The 17,854-nt window shown below is 53.7% G+C and overlaps 1 protein-coding gene across 2 annotated transcripts in view; it reads left to right on the forward strand.

Annotated features, from left to right (window-relative positions):
* HEMK1 (HemK methyltransferase 1, mitochondrial release factors N(5)-glutamine) overlaps positions 1-6,016 on the forward strand; it is a 45,522-nt gene extending 39,506 nt beyond the window's left edge. The window contains exons 10-11 of one of the 2 annotated variants that reach the window (XM_078861039.1): positions 324-443; positions 2,780-3,401. In XM_078861039.1, the coding sequence (XP_078717165.1) occupies positions 324-443; positions 2,780-2,849 (190 nt within the window). In that variant the 3' untranslated portion in view covers positions 2,850-3,401. Of the gene's footprint in view, positions 1-323; positions 444-2,779 lie in introns of both variants that reach the window. The other variant, XM_078861040.1, reaches the window with a different exon arrangement.
* Positions 6,017-17,854: the final 11,838 nt, after the last annotated feature.

Genomic DNA, 17,854 nt, shown 5'->3' on the forward strand with positions numbered 1-17,854 from the left:
TAACGAAGGCATAATTTCCGTGCGCGTTATAATTTTGTAATGCCATGCGAAGGGGGGGGGGCTTCCATTCGCCCCACGGCAAGAGCGATAGAAGAGCGGCAGGCCGCCTTTGCTGTGTTAATAAAAATGTATATATATAGAAAAAAAATACCCCTCCGGTGGAAACGCGGTCATGAATACGAATGGACGTGCCGCACCTCGCAAAGCAGGCGTGATATAAATAATAAAAAGGGACCTCGCCAGCGAACGTGTGCGTGTGTGTGCGTGTGTGTGTGTGCATGCGTGCGCGTGTGTGTGTCTCGCTGTCTCTTGCCGCCAACCAGACTGGTGTGGCTGGAAACGGAGCCCAGACACCCGGCCATGATCCGCAAGTGGCTGCAGCAGCAGCAGCAGCAGCAGCTTGTGCTGGAGTTTGTCGAGACGCGCCGCGACTTCCTCGGACAGTGAGCTCGTTTGCCCCCACCCCCCCCCACTCCGGCCGGCACACCTGCGCTCATGCGCGACGTTAAACCACAACGACGGGCGCCAGCAGCACCCGGTGCTTTCAAGTGAAATCCTCCGGCAGGGACAGGAGGCGGGAGTGGGAGGCCGGCCGGCCGGCCAGGCAGCTCAGGAGCCGGAGCACCGGCTGAGAGCCGCCCAGACCATGCTCCTCGAGTGTCGTGAGATGTTGGGCACCAGCCTGGGTCGCTAGAAACTGCTTGCAAGAAAAACTATTCGCGATAATTCGGTTCGCCGCTTGGTGTAGGGAAATCCCAGCTCTGAGAGAGTTAAAATTTGTTACTTTTGCCACTACGATTGAATATTCCTCCGAAGCAGGATGTGCGGAAGAGTGCGGCCGTCACCTCGCGTGCGAATGAGGTCACTTTGAACGGATGTCAAAAGTACTTCTCCGAAATCTCGTTTAGCAGGGCCGTTTCCTGCCACGGAATTGAATCGCCATGTGACAGTGTGAGAGTTCTGGATAGGCGATTCGTCTCGTGGGCACCAATTGGAAAAATCGAAAAGAGAAACGCGTGCAAGAGACAATTTCTTTCGCACAAAATAAAAATCCTCCAGCCAAAAAAATGGCATTCTGGGTCCTCCTCTCACAGTGCAAAAGGCACGGGTTCAAGTCCTAGTCGTGGGTCCGCCAGGACAATTCATCATTGTGTGGTGTTCTACAAGCAAAATGTGGGGTCACTTTGACTTTATTTAATTTTTTATATCATCCAGGGCATAGTAGCGATTATTTTTAAAGGGCTGCGCTAGCGGGTGATGTCTCCAGCTCTTCACACACACACACACGCAGTGATACCTCGTCAAAACAAAGCGTGCTTATAACGATGCCCCTGATTTTTAACGAGCATAGCAGTAGCGACGCGTTCTCCTATGTTGATCTGACCGCCGTATCACTGACGCCCCCCCCCCCCGCGCCATGGCGTTGTCGTGCGGTGCCGTTTGACCGTAGCTCACTGGTCGTCACGGGTCTGTGAAGGACTGGAGGAGTGTAGCCGTGGGGAACATAGAAGTGCGGTACAACAAAGCATTCTGCTGCACCTAAACTAAACTAAACTTGTATCTTACCATGTGAGGCCCACTGAGCTATGTAGCTCTTTTTCAGAAGCGACGAAGTGGCTTATCGTCACGTGGAAATTTATCGCAGCCAAATGCTCTAAACGCGTGACGTTGATTCTAAATGTCGAGGGAAAACCCGGATGACCCGCCCAGAGAAAAATCACGCGAGCAAATTCCAAATAGACAGGCATTGTCAGGGTCGGGATTGAACCCACGACCTCCTTTATACCAGGCGAGGTGGTTAACATCTCGGCACTGTGGTGCCCCCAAAGGCGCAGGCCCCGCAGCAGCCGATAGAAATTGTGTTGTGGCACGTGGTAGGGGCCCATCCAAGCGCTGTCCGGGCTCAAACCCTGCTTAGCGCCCGAGATCTCGCGAGGTCGGGCGCGTTTCCGGCCGATTTGGGTCACGGTGTTGCTGTTTATGGCTACGCAATTGATTATCTTTTGGCTTCGAAAAGTAAGAGGAGCTTGTTCAAAATAACCATTTGGCAGGGCACAGTTCGGCTCGCGATATTGATATCTCAATACCGCCCCCCCCTCACCCAGACGTTGGAAAGGAACAGTCAATCATTAACGAGCCCCGAGGGCTGTTCCTGTATTAATTAAAGTCGTGTTGGTTTAGCCAGCACCCATTGCATCGGTGCGCTCTGAGCAGTGGTCTTCACCGACCTCGCGCCTCTCTGCAACCGTGGCCCAGGTCCCCGCAGTGACCGCCTTCCTGCTGTTTGCAGCCGACGTGCTGTGGAAGGAAGGCGGTGAATGCCGTCGTCGTGATCACGCCCCGCGCGTCCGTCTGTCCGTCCATCTCCCACCGTGCGTCCGTCCGTTTTGGTATCGGCGTGTCCCCGTGCGTCAAATCCGTGCGCGTGACCACATGCCTGTCCATGTGTCGGTCCCTCCGTCTGTCCGTGTGTCTGTCCGTGTGTCCGTCCGTGTGTCCATCCGTGTTGTTGGTTCCTCCATGTGTCCGTCCGTGTGTCTGTCCACGTGTCGGTCCCTCTGTGCGGTCTGCCCCCACGTGTGTGTCCGTCCGTCGCCCGTCTGTCCGCGGCGTCTGCGCCGGCGCGCCGAGGCAGCTGTCCCCACGGGGCCTTTTTCACGTGGCACGGAACCAGAGAACGAACCAGGGGGGGGGGGGGACGGGACGGCTGGAGAACAGCCAACCGCTGCCTTGGGAAGATTTATGATTAATCATTATTTTGTGCCGGCGGTGTCTGCAGGCCAAGGTTCTGCGTACTGCGGAGGAAAGCGCGGGCGGGCGGGCGGCTGTCGGGGGCGACGCACGTCTGACGAACGGTTCCGCAGGGGGGCCCCGGCGGGGACAGATTCTCCGCCGACGCAGAGCGGCCGAGCGAGCGGGCGAGCGGGGAGTTGCGGGAAACGAAAGGGAAGCGTCGTCGCATCGCGGGAGAAGGGCCGGCACCCCCTCCTCCCCCACCCCTCCGCCTCCCACCTCAAAGCCTGAGCCGAGAGAACAAATATTTAAACAGCTCGGCAGGAGAAATAAACGAGTAAACATCATCTCGCCGTGGGCGACCGAACGCCGCCGCTGTGCTCGAGCGGAACACATCACGCGCGGGTGACGACGACGACGACGCCGCCCGTCGCCTGCCGGGAGAGACGCCGCGCCGCTGGCCATGACGGCCAACAGCTCGGGGTCGGGACTCCCGCCGAGAGGAGGCAGATTCCTTCCCCCGCCCGATGAACGTCCCGCACGCGCTGCTGGACGCGAGACGAGGGACACTCTGCGCCGACGCCGTGGGGCGGAGGAGGGCCTGAAGCGTGTTCCAGCCTGACAGATTTTGTCCCCCCACCCCCCCACCGTTTACTGGGAACGTTTAAAACATTTATAATTGAAGGGGAATAGCAGAGGCGTTCTCATAAACAATTTTATATCTTCACAGAGTGTGCGCGCCAAAATTAGTGCCAAGTGTGTAACGTCTAATATTTTAAAATGAATCCTTCTTCCAGATGACAAGGCATTATTCCAGGAACTTTAAGCCACTGCAATTCAATAAATTAAAAATGTAAAAAAAAACAGATATTGCATTCATTGCGTGCTTCAAGCCCTCCGCCAGTTTTCATTCTGGCAGTTTGGCAACGAATTCTGTTTGGCTTTTACGAGCTCGTGAAACGAGTCGGTGGAGCGGAGGGGTAAGCGACGGCGGCCCCGCTGCAGAATCCTTCCCACCCACACCCCCCACGCCCCACACGCCCCCCCCAACCTCCAGGCTTTCCGAGAAAGCGACCATAAAACTGGCGTCTGATGCCGTTCCTGGAAAATCGCAGTAGGGCGCTGTCCGTGGTAGGCCTGTGACTTGCAGTTGGTGCGTAGTGCGTGCACGTGTGTGTGCGTGCGATTGTGGGTGCGTGTGAGTTAGCGTGTGCGTGTGCGCTTGCTTGTGTGTACCAAGTGTGCGTGTCTTGTGTTCGTGCGTGTGACCGAGCGTGTTTCTGCGGGGTTTGCGTTCGTGCGGGTGTCCGTGCGAGTGTGCGTGTCTTTGAGCGTGCGCTTGTGTGTCGTGAGTGTGTGCGCGTGCGTATGTTTGTGCCGGCCTGTGTTTGTGCAAGTGTGGGCGACGACATTTGTGGGCGTTTGTAAAAATCTTGTGTGTTGTGTCTACGCGCGTGCGTGCTTGTGTTGGCACATGCGTCCGCACGCGCGCGCATATGCTCGTGCGTCTGCGCGCACATGTGCGCCCGTGCGTACAGGCGCACGGGCGCTCGGCCGCCCGTATGTGCGTGAGACCGCGTCTGCGCGGGGTGGGCGGCTGAGACTCTGTGGGTTGGGTTGAAGCCAGGCCTGCAGTCTGATACCCCTGGCGACTGCCACAACCCTCCCAGGATTACAAACAAGCATTTTTTTTTCACCTACCCAAATGCATTCTGCGCCGTAATTTACGGTAATATCCCATCCCGAGACAACACGGGGGGAGGAGGGGCGTGCAGGAACCGCCCGACCTCCCAGAAGATTTTTGCTCGCTGCAAAATACCTGCACGTCACGGCCACATGGCTCTCGCTGCCGAGCCCACGTCCCCCACCCCGCGGAACGGCACGTTCCCAAATCCTGGAGGGCCTGCGATCAGGACCCCACGGCGTTCTAGCGCCTTCGCTACCGCCGCCACCGCCGCAATCGATGTGTCTCTGTGCCTGGAAAGCCGAGGCCCCCCCCCCCCGTCCACCCCTGCCCGCTGGGTGCGTCACCGGCCAGAATCCCACCGCGCGGCCCGGCCGAGACAAGATTTTGGAAGCGGCCCGCGCACCCGGTGCCAAACAATATGGCCGTTTTTGTCGGTTTTTAAGTGAAACCGAAAATTATCGTTAAAGTAACAATAATCACAGTGGTTGGTGCCGTCACGCGGTGTGGAGTTGAAAACATTGCGAGCCGAACGAATGGAATCTTTTTTTTTAAGAAAGCGTTCGAGGCCTAGAAAGAAGAAAAAAAACCACCCCGCTAAACTTGGGTTTGACCACATGGCGGTTGGGTCTGTGGCGCCATGAACGTGGCTTTTTTTCGACCGCGCTGGCGAGCGCGTCCGCATTCGGTCTGGCCCTGGCTCTCGGAGAGCTAGTCCCACAATAACACTCAATGCGGCGATGCCATTCACTGCGGGGATTCCAACGGCAGTGCATCAAAGTGTCTCCGGATGCTAAATTATGAAACGTTGTTTTGAGATCACGTCGAACTACGGACTCGTGGTGTGCATGAGACCTGTGGTCGTCTCACTCAAGTGGAAACTTACGCACATACGAGAGGAGAGAAACTGAAAAAATTAATGGTAGGCGATTAAAACTTTGAAAAACATAAACGGACTTGAAATCGAAAAGAAACAAATGGATTTCTCTTTGGCAAACTCGTCGTTCATCAGTGGGTTTTCATAGATTTGTGGAATTTCCACAACTGGTGCAGAGCTACAATCACTGCATTTCGAGTTTGCTTAGTTTTTTCCGCTCGGGAAAGTGCTGTTTGAGTCAGAGAGGATTTGATAAATCAATAGGGCTAATACATTTTTTTTTAAATACAGTATACATTAAATAAAAGTCTTAGACATGTATTTAATAAATTATGACAATACAATTATAGATTATTCTCAATCCAATAGATGAAGGCTTCGCCGTGGCCTTTTCAGTGCTGGGTTTTATTTTTTACCATACTTCACGCTGGTGCGTGCGGGTCGGTGAATGCAGGGAGAGGAGGGCAGGGCTGGTTCCGATATCACTCGCCATTGTTCTTGGCCAAGGCCCGAATCGAACTTGAGGGGTCACCGGTTCGATGGCTCGGCGCGCTAAACGCTGCGCGACCGCTCCACCACCACTCGAGACGAGGGCATGCGTTAGCACTTCTTTAATGATTTTTATTATTTTTTGTTCTCAAAAAGTGCCTCCAGGACACGGCGATAATGAGAAGAAAATAGAAGTAATTATTTTTTTAATGCGTATAATGTGGAATAATTATTCATACTTGTAATTGAAAAGCCACTGAATAATAATAATAATAATGTCCGTAGGAAGCAAAGCGATAATAATACCCAGCGCTTCACCGACGGTGATGCGTAATTAGTAAACAGTGACGGATTACTTTGTTGCGAATCTTCACGTTCCTGTCGCCGCCCGTTGCCGTAGCAGAGGGCCTACCGCAATCCCAGCGCTCGCCCTTTAAGCCGCTCGGGATGGATTGTGGAGAAACCCATGAGACCTGACGGTGGAATTTAAATTTCTATCTGGTGTGAGGGAGCGACGCGCCTGTTGCTCGTGGCACAGACCGCTCGCAACCGCCACGCAATAAACACTCCCGAGGTTAATAAAAATGGTTTTGCGTGACAGCATAATTGCGCGGGGTATTATATTTTTTTTCTTAAAAGACAATTCCAAAAATAACCCTTCCGAAATTACTCCCGAGTTATTGGGAGAGCCACGAGCAGATTTAATGCGGCACTAGACAAAACAGCCCGTGTAATCCTTGATGGGATTTGTGCCAAGTTTTTCATGAAATTATTTATTTCGTCACACGTGCGGTGTGTACAACGCACACGCGCGCGCGCACATCACCGAGTCCGATCCGTTCCATTATTTATGGACGTGAGGTCGGGGGAGCCAACGTCGAGGCAGCCGTTGAGGCTTTCCGAGGGGAAAGAATTGCGAAGAATGCACGGCGCACGGGAAATGTGTTTTCTGCAGAGAAGGCACAAACAAAGAATGGAAACGACCACAAATCACGATAATGAATAATAACCAGAGCGATGCAAATATTAACCCGAAGCCAGAAAGCGATTTTATTTTCTTACGAAAATCAGTTGACGCGCGCGTGCGGAGACGGCGACAGAGCGCGCGCGAAATATAAAAAAGAAATAAATGAAATAAAATGACGAGTCGGAAGCTGGCGGGATTTCCTCTGCGAGAGGAAAATATAAAATCTGCTCATGTTGGCCGAGGGCCTTGGCGAGGAGGGGAATGGGCTTGCACGCGATGCTTCACCTTGAGCCTGCGCTCACCGCGGCGTTTGAGAGGAGAAGAGGCGCAGGCCCTGCAACAGCGCGTTCAAGCCGCTGCTGGTCGAAGGGCCTCCGCTTGAGGGAAGCCCTAGAGAGAGAGAAAGCCCCCCTCGAATGGTTATTTGGTCTGCTTTTCCACACCGACCAGACGTCTTGAAAGAGGTGCAAGTTGCCACACGTTACCCCCCCTCCCCCCCCCCCACGGCATGCGACCTGCTGTCCGACTAACCCGTTTCTACGGCTGGGTGGACGGTGGGGCCAGGAGATTTCAAGAAAGCGTCTCGTTACGCTTCAGCAGCTGCTGATGAACAAGAAAATCATCTACTCGTGTGACTATACTTCACCTCCCATGCACTGGCTCCCTAACCAACATCTCCCCGTGCCCACTGCCTGGGTAACGTAATGAGTGCTGGGCTAATGCAATCCCATCCCTTCTCTCGAGCGTTATTAAAACACTCTCCCTCGGAATTATATTCTTCACGAAGAGAAGCCAGGGCGCATGAACTGTCAAGATCATTTTCTCTCTCGGCGACAGTAAAAACGAAAACATTTGATTTCATATTTTTTTGCCTCGTGTGTGTGTTTTTATGAGTTTTTTTCTTTTTTTTTACACAATCCAACGGCTGCATGGCTTTCCGCGAATTGCATCTCATCGGCAGAATGTCTCCAATACAAGCAAACTGGAACCAGTTTCAACATTCAGTTTTATCACAAGCAGAGTCATAATAAGCAGAGACGATTCATCTCCAGACGTACGCTCGCTTACTTTGTAACTTATATCCTCCACGACGACGCCAGTGGCGGTTCGCGGAGCCGGACTCTTTCGAAGCAACGCGTGGGAGAAGCGCGCACGATGTTGTATTGGCAAGGACCCTTGAAGGAGGCGTTATTGTGTTCTCTTAGAAGGTCAATGTGGCGGTTAAAATTAAATTAACCACTGTTGTGTTTGCACGTCCGTAATTAAAACTGCGGTGGGGCGCAGCGTGACGGGAGCGCGGTGTGAGAGCGACAACGCTTTTCTTTTTTAACGCGGTTTGAACGCGGTGGTAATCTCGCGGGCGGTGTGCGATGACGGGTTGATGCGATGCCCCGTGGTGGCGGCGGCAGTGGCGGCAGTGGCAGCGGGAGCCACAAGGAAGACCAGGGAGGGAAGAGGCCACGCGTGTTGACATTTCCGACCGTTTACCACGACAATGGGAAAACGCTTCGGACGAGTCCAATTACACCGCGCACTTTGATTGGCAGCTAAAGCGCGAGCGATGGAATTTGGAACGTGACCTGGCTCCGCCGCTGCGAGCATCACAAACTCGGCAACGGCGAGGAACAGGCTCCCCCATCACCGTGGAGGGTGGAGGGGGGTGGTGTAGAGATTGTGATGGGTCCCGCATGTTCATTCGCAATTGCTTCATTTCTCGCACTCTGCGTGCCCGCCAGATTCGCCGCTTTCACCTCCCCTCTCTCTCCCCACCCCCGCCACGCGAATGCAGAACGATTTGAGTTAAATAGAAAATATATCCGTCGCGAGAACGATCATCCCGAGGCAAAGTGTAAAAAGGTGCAGCCCTGAAAGCCACTTGTGCCACGTGACCGTTGGCAGGAGGAGGACTTCCACTGGCGGGTTCGCCAGAGAGCCTCTCGCCTGCGCGCTACAATGGGACGCTGCCCCCATTGTAACGTATTCTTAGGTTTTTTCGGTAAAGTCACGTAGGTAAAAAATTAAAATTAATAAAAGTAAAATAAAATAAAAATCACGACGTTTCGGAGGCAACACAAGCTTCCGTCTTCAGGTGAAACAGTCACATCACGATAGCTGTATCAAGTGAGAGAAATTCCAAGAAAACCGTATTTTTATATATGCTGGTTTACTTTTATTAATTTTAATTTTTTACCTACGTGACTTTACCGAAAAAACCTAAGAATATGAATAATTGCAGTCACGAAAGCTTCAAATCTAGAACCCATTGTAACGGTTCGCGCACCGGACTTGCGATCCGAAGGTCGCCGGGTTCGATTGTACCCCCCCCCCCCACCGCGTGACACTTGCAACAATGGGCAGAATTTTTAAAATTCCTTGAGCGTATTTGTTTTCTTTCTTTGTAATCTTAGTCTTTCACGCTGACCAGACATCCTTCAAGAGGGGGGTGGGGAGTACCCACACTTTAGCCCCACAACGGTCCGCCTCTCTGCGGCGTTCGCTCGCCTCCGCTGGGTGGACAGAGCCGTTCTCGTTTCAGCTGCCGCGCCGGGAGATCGAGTCTCGCCAGGGACCTCCGCATGGCAAGTCCAGCGGGGCCGACCGTTACACCGTGAAAACAAAAACACCGAGTTACCCCCAGGCTCCCGTCATCGCTGTGGACTTCAATAACCGCAGCCGGCTATTGTTGTTGTTATTATTATTATTATTTAACTTGTGTTGTTTTGTTAATAGCTTCACATTGATTTGTCTCACACGCTCATCTCGCGTAGCCTTCCCAGTCCAATCCGTGTGACAGATGACAGGTAAATTGGTACTTGTTGGATAGATGAGACCATTTCTGTATCTTAAGCCACTTTGCCACTGCTGCTGGAAACCCAATCTGCCGCACAGCCACCCGCTGTGCTCAGACACTCGCGCCGAGCCGCGGCCAGCATCTGGCAAATAACAATAAATCACAGTTATTTTGGGCCCGCATACAGTAAGCCCGTGGATGCCGCGCGGGGTGCAACGCTTTGCTTGCCGGACGTGCAAAGCGGAGGTCGCCGCTTCGATCGGGTTCCGAGTCGTCGTGGGGTCACTTGGTAGTCGCGCGATTTTTACTCAAATCCAGGTCACGCCGCCCGCCCCGGCTGCCTCTCGTCCAGCGCCGTGGAGGCAGCTCGGGAGGGTCGGTGGATCACCGCTCACACGGATGTTTGTGAAACTCAACTTTCACTTGGGCGTTGAGGAGGTGCCCGCTCCCTGGCCGCCCAGGAGGGAGGAGGCGGTACAGCGAGTGTACTGATGGCCATCAGTGGTTTTTTTTCCCCCAACTGTGCGGGGATAGAGAGTTGCTCCATCGCACGCGTGTGTTTTTGATACCGGGAGCTCTGGTTTTTTCCCACTTGTATAAGCACTCATCACAAACCGGCTGAAAACATGCTCAATCGAAACCCAATGGTTCACAGGCTCTGTGCCGTACTCTTCGACAGGAGCCTGCACAAATGCGGAGCTCCGTACCATCCCCCGCACCTCCGATGAGCGCCGTTGGCTACGTACGGCGCGAAAGAAGTGCAACGCACGTGAGCAGCAGTGCCAGGCCTCGCTGGACCCCCCAATCGACGGCGTCTGCGATCCGCAGCCCACGTTGGCCGCTCTGCTGCCGCTGCTGTACCGACGCGCAAACCTCGCTCGATACGGCGAGTGCACTTTCACCGTGAGTCTCCGGCCCCCGAGACCTGGAACCAGTTACCGGCAGATGTTTTGGATCCAACCTTGAGTCTTCGCCAGCATTGCGACAGACGATGTTGTTCTAACGGGCTTCCTGTGTGTGTGTGGTGTGCGCGCGATCGGTGCGGCGCATTCGTGGTGGACTGGCGATCGGAGGGAGTGCACGGTAACAAAGAGGAGTTCGGACTCGCCGAGCCTTCTTTGGCCGTCGTACTTTTAAACTAAAAACTAAGCGATGAAAAGTTAAATTTCGATTTAAAGCTTTCGTGACTGCAGGGATTCATCTTCTTGGTTCTTTCGGTAAATACACGTAATATAATATTATTTTATTATGTTTTATTTTTATTCTTTTATTATTTCCATTCTACGTGACTTTAATAATATAAAACATGATAAAATGATGTTATATTATTTTATTATGTTTTATTTTTATTATTTTATTATTTCCATTCTACGTGACTTTACCGAAAGAACCAAGAAGACGATGAAAAGTTGTTTTTCATTTTAACCAGGGAAGGCCCCACTGAGCTGTGTAGCTCTGTTTCAGAAGCGACCTGGCCACCAATGACAGCTCAACCAAGTGGCTTATCACGTGGACATTTACAGCAGCCAAATGGCTCGAAACGCGTGACATTGATTCTAAATGTGGAGGGAAAAACCGGAGGACCCGAAAGAAAAAATCACACGACCACGGGGAGAGAAAGAGGCACGCAAACTCCAAATACAGAGGCGTCGGGATCGAACCCAGGACCTCCTGCATACCAGGCGAGGCAGTTAACATCTCGCCACGCGAGTTTGTGAAGGTGGAGAGAGCTCGGACGTTAAGATCGTAGAAGTGCAGTACAACGGAATGGATGTTGATAACGTAGCCCATGCAGCAGCTGCAGGAGAGCCCCCTGGACGTGGAGGAGGAGGAGGGGGAAGAGAGAACTCCACTGAGGTCGTGGCGCTTTCTGTGCGGCTGACGGAAACGCAGAGACCACATCGTGAACGCAGACGTCTGCTTTGTTACGACGCGGGGCAGTTCGTGGGTGTCGGCGCGTTTGGCTTTCTTCGACAGGCAAAATAATTTGAAAGTGTGTTTTCTTCTCACTCCAGGGTAGTAATTCTATTGATAACAATTTTGCCCCATTAATTTACCCAGAAAAGCCTCAATGAGTCTCAAGGTTGTCTGTCAGGAGGAGCCTGCATTTGGATGTTTGGCCAATTCCATGAATCCCATTAATGTTGCGTTGGGCGCAGCAAGGTTCATCCTTTATTATTCTGACGGCGCACGCAAATAATGTTGCGTCCATCGTAAGAATAAGCTTTCGCTATCCGTACATTCCAGCCGGTTCCACCTCCAGGCGCGGCAGTTGAAACAAGGGAGCACGCTTCTTAAATCCTCCTCCCGCCTCTGTCCACCCCCAACAGGCTAAATGTGCACACCGCACGCCGAGTCGATCGGGAGGTCGCGTGTGGCGGGGCGAAGTGTGGGTAACTTCTTTCAAGGCGTCTCGCCAACGTCGAAGAGTGTAGGCCCTTCCGCAGCAGTGGCGCGGCAAGGTAACTGCGCGGCTGCACCTTTACCCTCAGGGGCTTCGGGGACAGCCCTGAACCCGTGTTGCAGGAGTCGCACTCGTTCGTAAGAACCCACTCGCCGTTAACTTTCGGCCGTCGTATAATTATCAGAAGCCGACGAACGAGACTTATCGAGACGACCGCTGACCGCAATGTGAACTCGTGACCTTCCGAGAAGTGGAACGGGCGCTCCGACCCCACTCGCTACCCGGCCCGACCCTCCAAACACAGCGGCGGGAGCAGCCACACAACGGCCTTCCATCAATCTCGGCGGATATCCAGCCAACGCCGCGATATTGCATGTCCGGGGATTTGTCTCGCATGCTCCATATAAAATTATCAATATCAGCCCACGATGGGGGGGGGGGCTTCCTGTGTTAGAGGCCATGTGGCTTTTGGCCACTGTTAGGACGCTCCGGGGGGTGGGGGGGGGTGTTGGGGAGGGGGTCGGGGCGCTCATTAAATTCCTCTGTTGACTCAACCCCCACCGACCGTCAGGACATGGAATGCGTCGTTAGTGATCTCCACAAAAGCGTGATCTAACCGCGTAACTTTGTTGTTTTGTGTGTTTGTGTTTTACTGGGAACGGCGATTCTGAAAAGCGCAACGTGGACGACGATTGGCGGTGCGCTGCGGAGTCCGTCGCAGATGTCTCGCGGGGGGGGGGCTGGAGGGAGGGCTGGAGGGGGGGGCTGGAGGGGGAGGGCTGGAGGGGGGGGGGGCTGGAGGGGGGGGCTGGAGGGGGGGCCCGGCGATGGTGACGAGAGGATGGACGTCCTCGCGGCCCGGCTCACATTTTCGTTGAGAACAAAACACCTCGATTTGAGACGCGTGCCCATGCACGTGACGTCCCGTCGTGCCGGGGGAGGCGCGGGCGGCGGGTGGCGGGCGGGCGGGGGGGGGTTTACATTTCGACGCTGCCTTCTGTCCGAGCGCAGCGTAGGAGTGCGAGCCCCGACGGAGTCCAATCGACGGCGTCTACGATCCGCAGCCCGCGGTGACCACGCCGCCGCTGCTGCTGCTGCCGCTACTGCTGCTGCGCTTGTGCCCAAGCGCTGTGCGGCGATACGCCCAGCGCAGTTGCACCGGGGGTTCCAGCAGCGGACGTGCGCAACAGGGGCCAGGACGTGCAAGCGGAACGTACCCGGGTGGCACTGCCACACAACGCCACTTCGGGCGTGCAGTTACTTTAACGCCTCTTCCGGTGTGTTTTTTTTTTCCCCGAGATTGTTTGGCAGGAGGTCTGACGTATTTGTCAAACACTCCTCCATGACCGAGAGCGAAACGTCGGAGATCACACCGAACGCGATGTTGTGTTCAGAGTTTGCCTTCCTAGCCCCACGCGCTGCGAGATTTCAAGCTCCCCGCATGCGGAGTGAAAACGTGAGATCGACGTCGTCCGGAAAACGTCAGATGGACATCGTTCAGAAAAGAGAGTGGATTGTACAGATGTAATGGGGCAAATTCTCGATTCTGGAGGTGCAGTTGGAGCGAAACGTCGGACATCGTGCCGAACGGACACGCGGCACAACAAACGCATGGAAGAGCTGTTCGGCACAGCCGCGAAAGGCGATGCGCTTAGCGGTGCTTTCATTTACTAGACGCGCGCGCAAATCACAGAACAAACTCTGGGTTCATCTTTTTTAAAACAAAAATCTAAGAGCTCATCTTTTTGTTTAAATGTTAGCAATGAAGTATGGCCAGTCCTCGTTTAACGCAGTAGTGAATGCTTTACTAAAAAGTGCCGCGCCAAGCGAAATCAATTTCCCCATAAATAACGTAACGGTAACATTTGGCGAGATGCGATGTCCGACTACGCACACCACGCAGTGAGATGGCGGGACGAATAACTGACGATAACGCCGCCGTACTGTATCACTCCGCTCAGCCGTGCAGCTCAAGAGAGTACCTTTGCCATCGACTACTCAGAAATCGCGTTATAACGGGGACACGTTCCTCGTTGTGCGAAATTGTTCCGTAACGGACCCCGTTATAGCGAAAGCGCGTGGCGTGAACACCGCCACGCGTTCAGCAAGGAGTCACCGTGCAGGTGAACAGAGGGACAATCCATCACTTGCGGAGCCACTCGCTCGCTGCCCTCCCCGTCGACGCCGCTAGAAATTTGGCAGTGAACACCGACGATTAGTTTTATTATTATTTCAACAAACTCCTCCATTCCAGCCGCGCAGCAATTTTCCCCGACACGAGCGTCCACTGAATCGTAGCTGGCTATCGTGTTTTTTCTTTTCTGCATGATGCAACAATGCATTGCTTTTTCTGCTACTTTAGAATCATCATTGTTGGATTACATACCTTCAATTTGTCAGGCAATGCTTTCCATGAAAATATTCAGGGTTTTTTTTTTGCAAGTTGATTCCGCGTAAAAAATCATGCTGACCTTGTCAATGGTATTTTTTTGTTTAAATTAATCTGGCATGTGCTTCCACTGTTTTGCGTATTAGTTGCCAATTGTGGTGGAGTATGTGGGGGTGGATGTGTGGGACGGTGGTTAGCACGCTGCGCTATGAACACAGCGACCAATTACATCATCACTGCCCTTCCCCTGCCCTCTCATTTATTAATCCGCATTGACCAGCATGGTGAAGTATGGTCAAATATCCACCAGGATTGGCACCGCGTGGTGAGCCCTTCATCCGAGCAGTGGATCAACAGAGGGCTGTGAATCGCTATATCTGAACCAGTTCTGCTCTATGGGTAAAACGGATAATCCACGTTTGATTCCTGGCCATCCATGGCTGGCAGCGGTCAGTGAGATGTTAACTACCTCGTCTGGTATGCAGGAGGTCATGGGTTCGATCCTGACCCTGTCGCCTGTATATTTGGAGTGTGCGTGTCTCTCTCCCCGTGGTCGCGTAGATTTTTCTCCGGGTCCTCCGTTTTCCCCTCTACATTTAGAATCAACGTCACGCGTTGGCTGCTGTACATTTCCACACGTGATAAGCCACTTCGTTGAGCTATCATTTGTGGCCAGGTCGCTTCTGAAAAAGAGCTACATAGCTCAGTGGGCCTTACCTGGTAAAATAAAACTATGTTTTCGTTTCGTTCATATCCCAGCTGGTCACTGGGCTTGCACACCTCGCTAAAGCACACTGACTGTCATTGTGAAGTATGATCATACAGCCTCCACAACCGATAAGGGTAAGGCGAGGCATTACGTCCAGCAGTGGATTGACCAATGGCTATAAAGCATTGTTATTATCGTCATCACACCGCCTACGCAATATATCACGGACGGTTGAAAAGTTACGATGCAATCATTCTTTAAAAAAAAAAACATCTCATGGACCTGATGTTGGGCTTATTACAGAGCGCACGCTCGCGTGAGAAGGGGGGAACTAATCATCGTTACCGCACGGTAGCCCATTAGAAAGCGATCATCGACACTGAATAATACGGCGGCGAGCGAATATCGCTTTGGCTTTTTTGGCTCGACGTCTCGCCCGCAAACCGAACCGCCTTTCCCTGCGAGCGCTCTTGTATTCATATCCGCGCTACAGCCGTCCTGGGAGGGAAGTGATGGGGGGGGGGGTGTTAGAAGACGATCTCCGTAATTACGGCCACCCAACGGCGGCGGCGGCGGGGAGAAGCAAGCGTGGCCGCTGTGCACTCGTAAACGATTGAGACGGACGGGCGGGCACGGTCGGACACAAGTGTCGGGCAGACGATTGGACGGACCGATCCGGCCGTCTCGGTACATCTTGCGGCGGCGGCGGCAGCAGCGGGCGGCCGGGAGATGGGATGGGAAGCACCCCAGCCGTACAAGAGCGGCAACATCGAGAACACTTGATATTTTGATTAAAATCAGCACGCAAGCACCACGATGCCGCGGCAACAGTGAAGCTGCAGCGGCGCTCGCCAAACGCAGCGAGACGACGAGCAGCGACAGGTGATGGCACTGCTCGCTTGTTCTGCGTCGTCGTCCCCCACACTACGAGTTACGGTCGGGGGGGGGCATCTTTGGATTGCAGCCTCGCGCTGGAGGTGTTCATTAGGGGGGCTCCATGCCGCTGGAGGTGTTCTTTAGGGGGGCTCCACACTGCTGGAGGTGTTCTTTAGGGGGGCTCCATCCCGCTGGAGGTGTTCTTTAGGGGGGCTCCATGCCGCTGGAGGTGTTCTTTAGGGGGGCTCCATGCCGCTGGTGTTCTTTAGGGGGGCTCCATGCCGCTGGAGGTGTTCTTTAGGGGGGCTCCACACTGCTGGAGGTGTTCTTTAGGGGGGCTCCATCCCGCTGGAGGTGTTCTTTAGGGGGGCTTCACGCCGCTGGAGGTGTTCTTTAGGGGGGCTCCACCCCACTGGAGGTGTTCTTTAGGGGGGCTCCATCCCGCTGGAGGTGTTCTTTAGGGGGGCTCCACACCGCTGGAGGTGTTCTTTAGGGGGGCTTCACCCCGCTGGAGGTGTTCTTTAGGGGGGCTCCATCCCGCTGGAGGTGTTCTTTAGGGGGGCTCCACACCCGTGGCTCTCCGCCTGGCTGAGGTCTCTCTCCCTCTCTGTCTACGCTCGCCAGGACTTTGATCCATTTTGTCTGCTCGAGCTGAAGTCCGCGCCGGTCCCAAATCTGACTCGGAACCAGGAATTGATTTCCTGACTAAAGCCTCGCGAGCCGCACCGCCGCTCTCTTGCCAGGGCCACTCGGCCCCGCCGCCGCTGTCTGTCACGAGGGTGCCCCCCCTCCCAAACGGGACGGCTTCTCCGTACTTAACCATCCTTAGAGCTGCACGCGCGCGTGTCCTGTGCACAGAAACCCCACGGGCTGACGCCAGTTGCCGAGCTACCGAGTGCGCAGGCACTGCAACTGCGTTAGGGAAGGGGGCCGGGGGCTCAAGAGAAGGCCAATTCCTACCTTGCGTCAGGACCAATGTCACCTAGGCTAAGCCACTGTCACTCGAAGAGTATACGACATATTGTTTTTTTTATCGCAACCACCCGAGTCTCATGCTCGTGTGAAATGTAGCGCAAACAAAATGCAACAACAATGTTCACGTTGAATGCAGAGGCGTTTTTTCTTTTTTTGGGTTTTTATTAAAATTGTACAAAATTGTTTGGTCCAACCGGAAATCGCAACAGCCGCACGCCACGGGATCAGTCGCAACGCAGAGGCCCGACACGAAAAGTCCGGGGGTACTCGGAGCGACACGTCTAACGATCCCCACCATCCCCCGTGCCAGGTGTGTGGCCGAAACGAGCACAGAAGCTTTACGTTGAGCGACTATTTACCAGGCACGCTCGGGTTGCCAACTCTTGAGATCAGAACCAAAAAAAAACCAGGGACATATCACGAGAAATAAGAATATCTCACAATACCAGCAGAGGACAGAGGTTCACATGGATGCATTCGTCTTAAGCGGTGTATTATCATTATTACGCGAGTGACAATAACAGTCAACTTGTCATGGTCCCTGGGAAGATTTCAAAATAATTCTCAGGACTGCAGCTGCCTCAACTAATTGGACGTCTTGGGGGGGGGGGGGGCGAGGGGGACAACAGGACAGGATGGCAACCCTAAACCACATCACAAGCTGGGCAAAGCCAGAAAACCGTGCTAGATTATAACCGCGCACCGACCCACATTTTATCCCTTTGTAAAAAAAAAATATCTCGCGACAACAAAAGATTCGTAATTTCCGCCACTATTATCCGCTTGCCTTGGCCACCGCTCCTTGCAGCGGCCGTCGGACGGGCGGGAATGAGGGATGGCGCCCGTTGTAAACGCCGAGACCGAGATATAGAAAAAAAGGGCAAATCGTTTGTTAAAACTCGCTCCTTTTCTCGACGGCGGGCACAACGTGTCTCGAGAGTGAGCGTCCCGTAAACGGCG

Source organism: Lampetra fluviatilis, chromosome 11 (genome assembly GCF_964198595.1).
Source record: "Lampetra fluviatilis chromosome 11, kcLamFluv1.1, whole genome shotgun sequence".
In the NCBI taxonomy this organism is placed as follows: Eukaryota; Metazoa; Chordata; class Hyperoartia; order Petromyzontiformes; family Petromyzontidae; genus Lampetra; species Lampetra fluviatilis.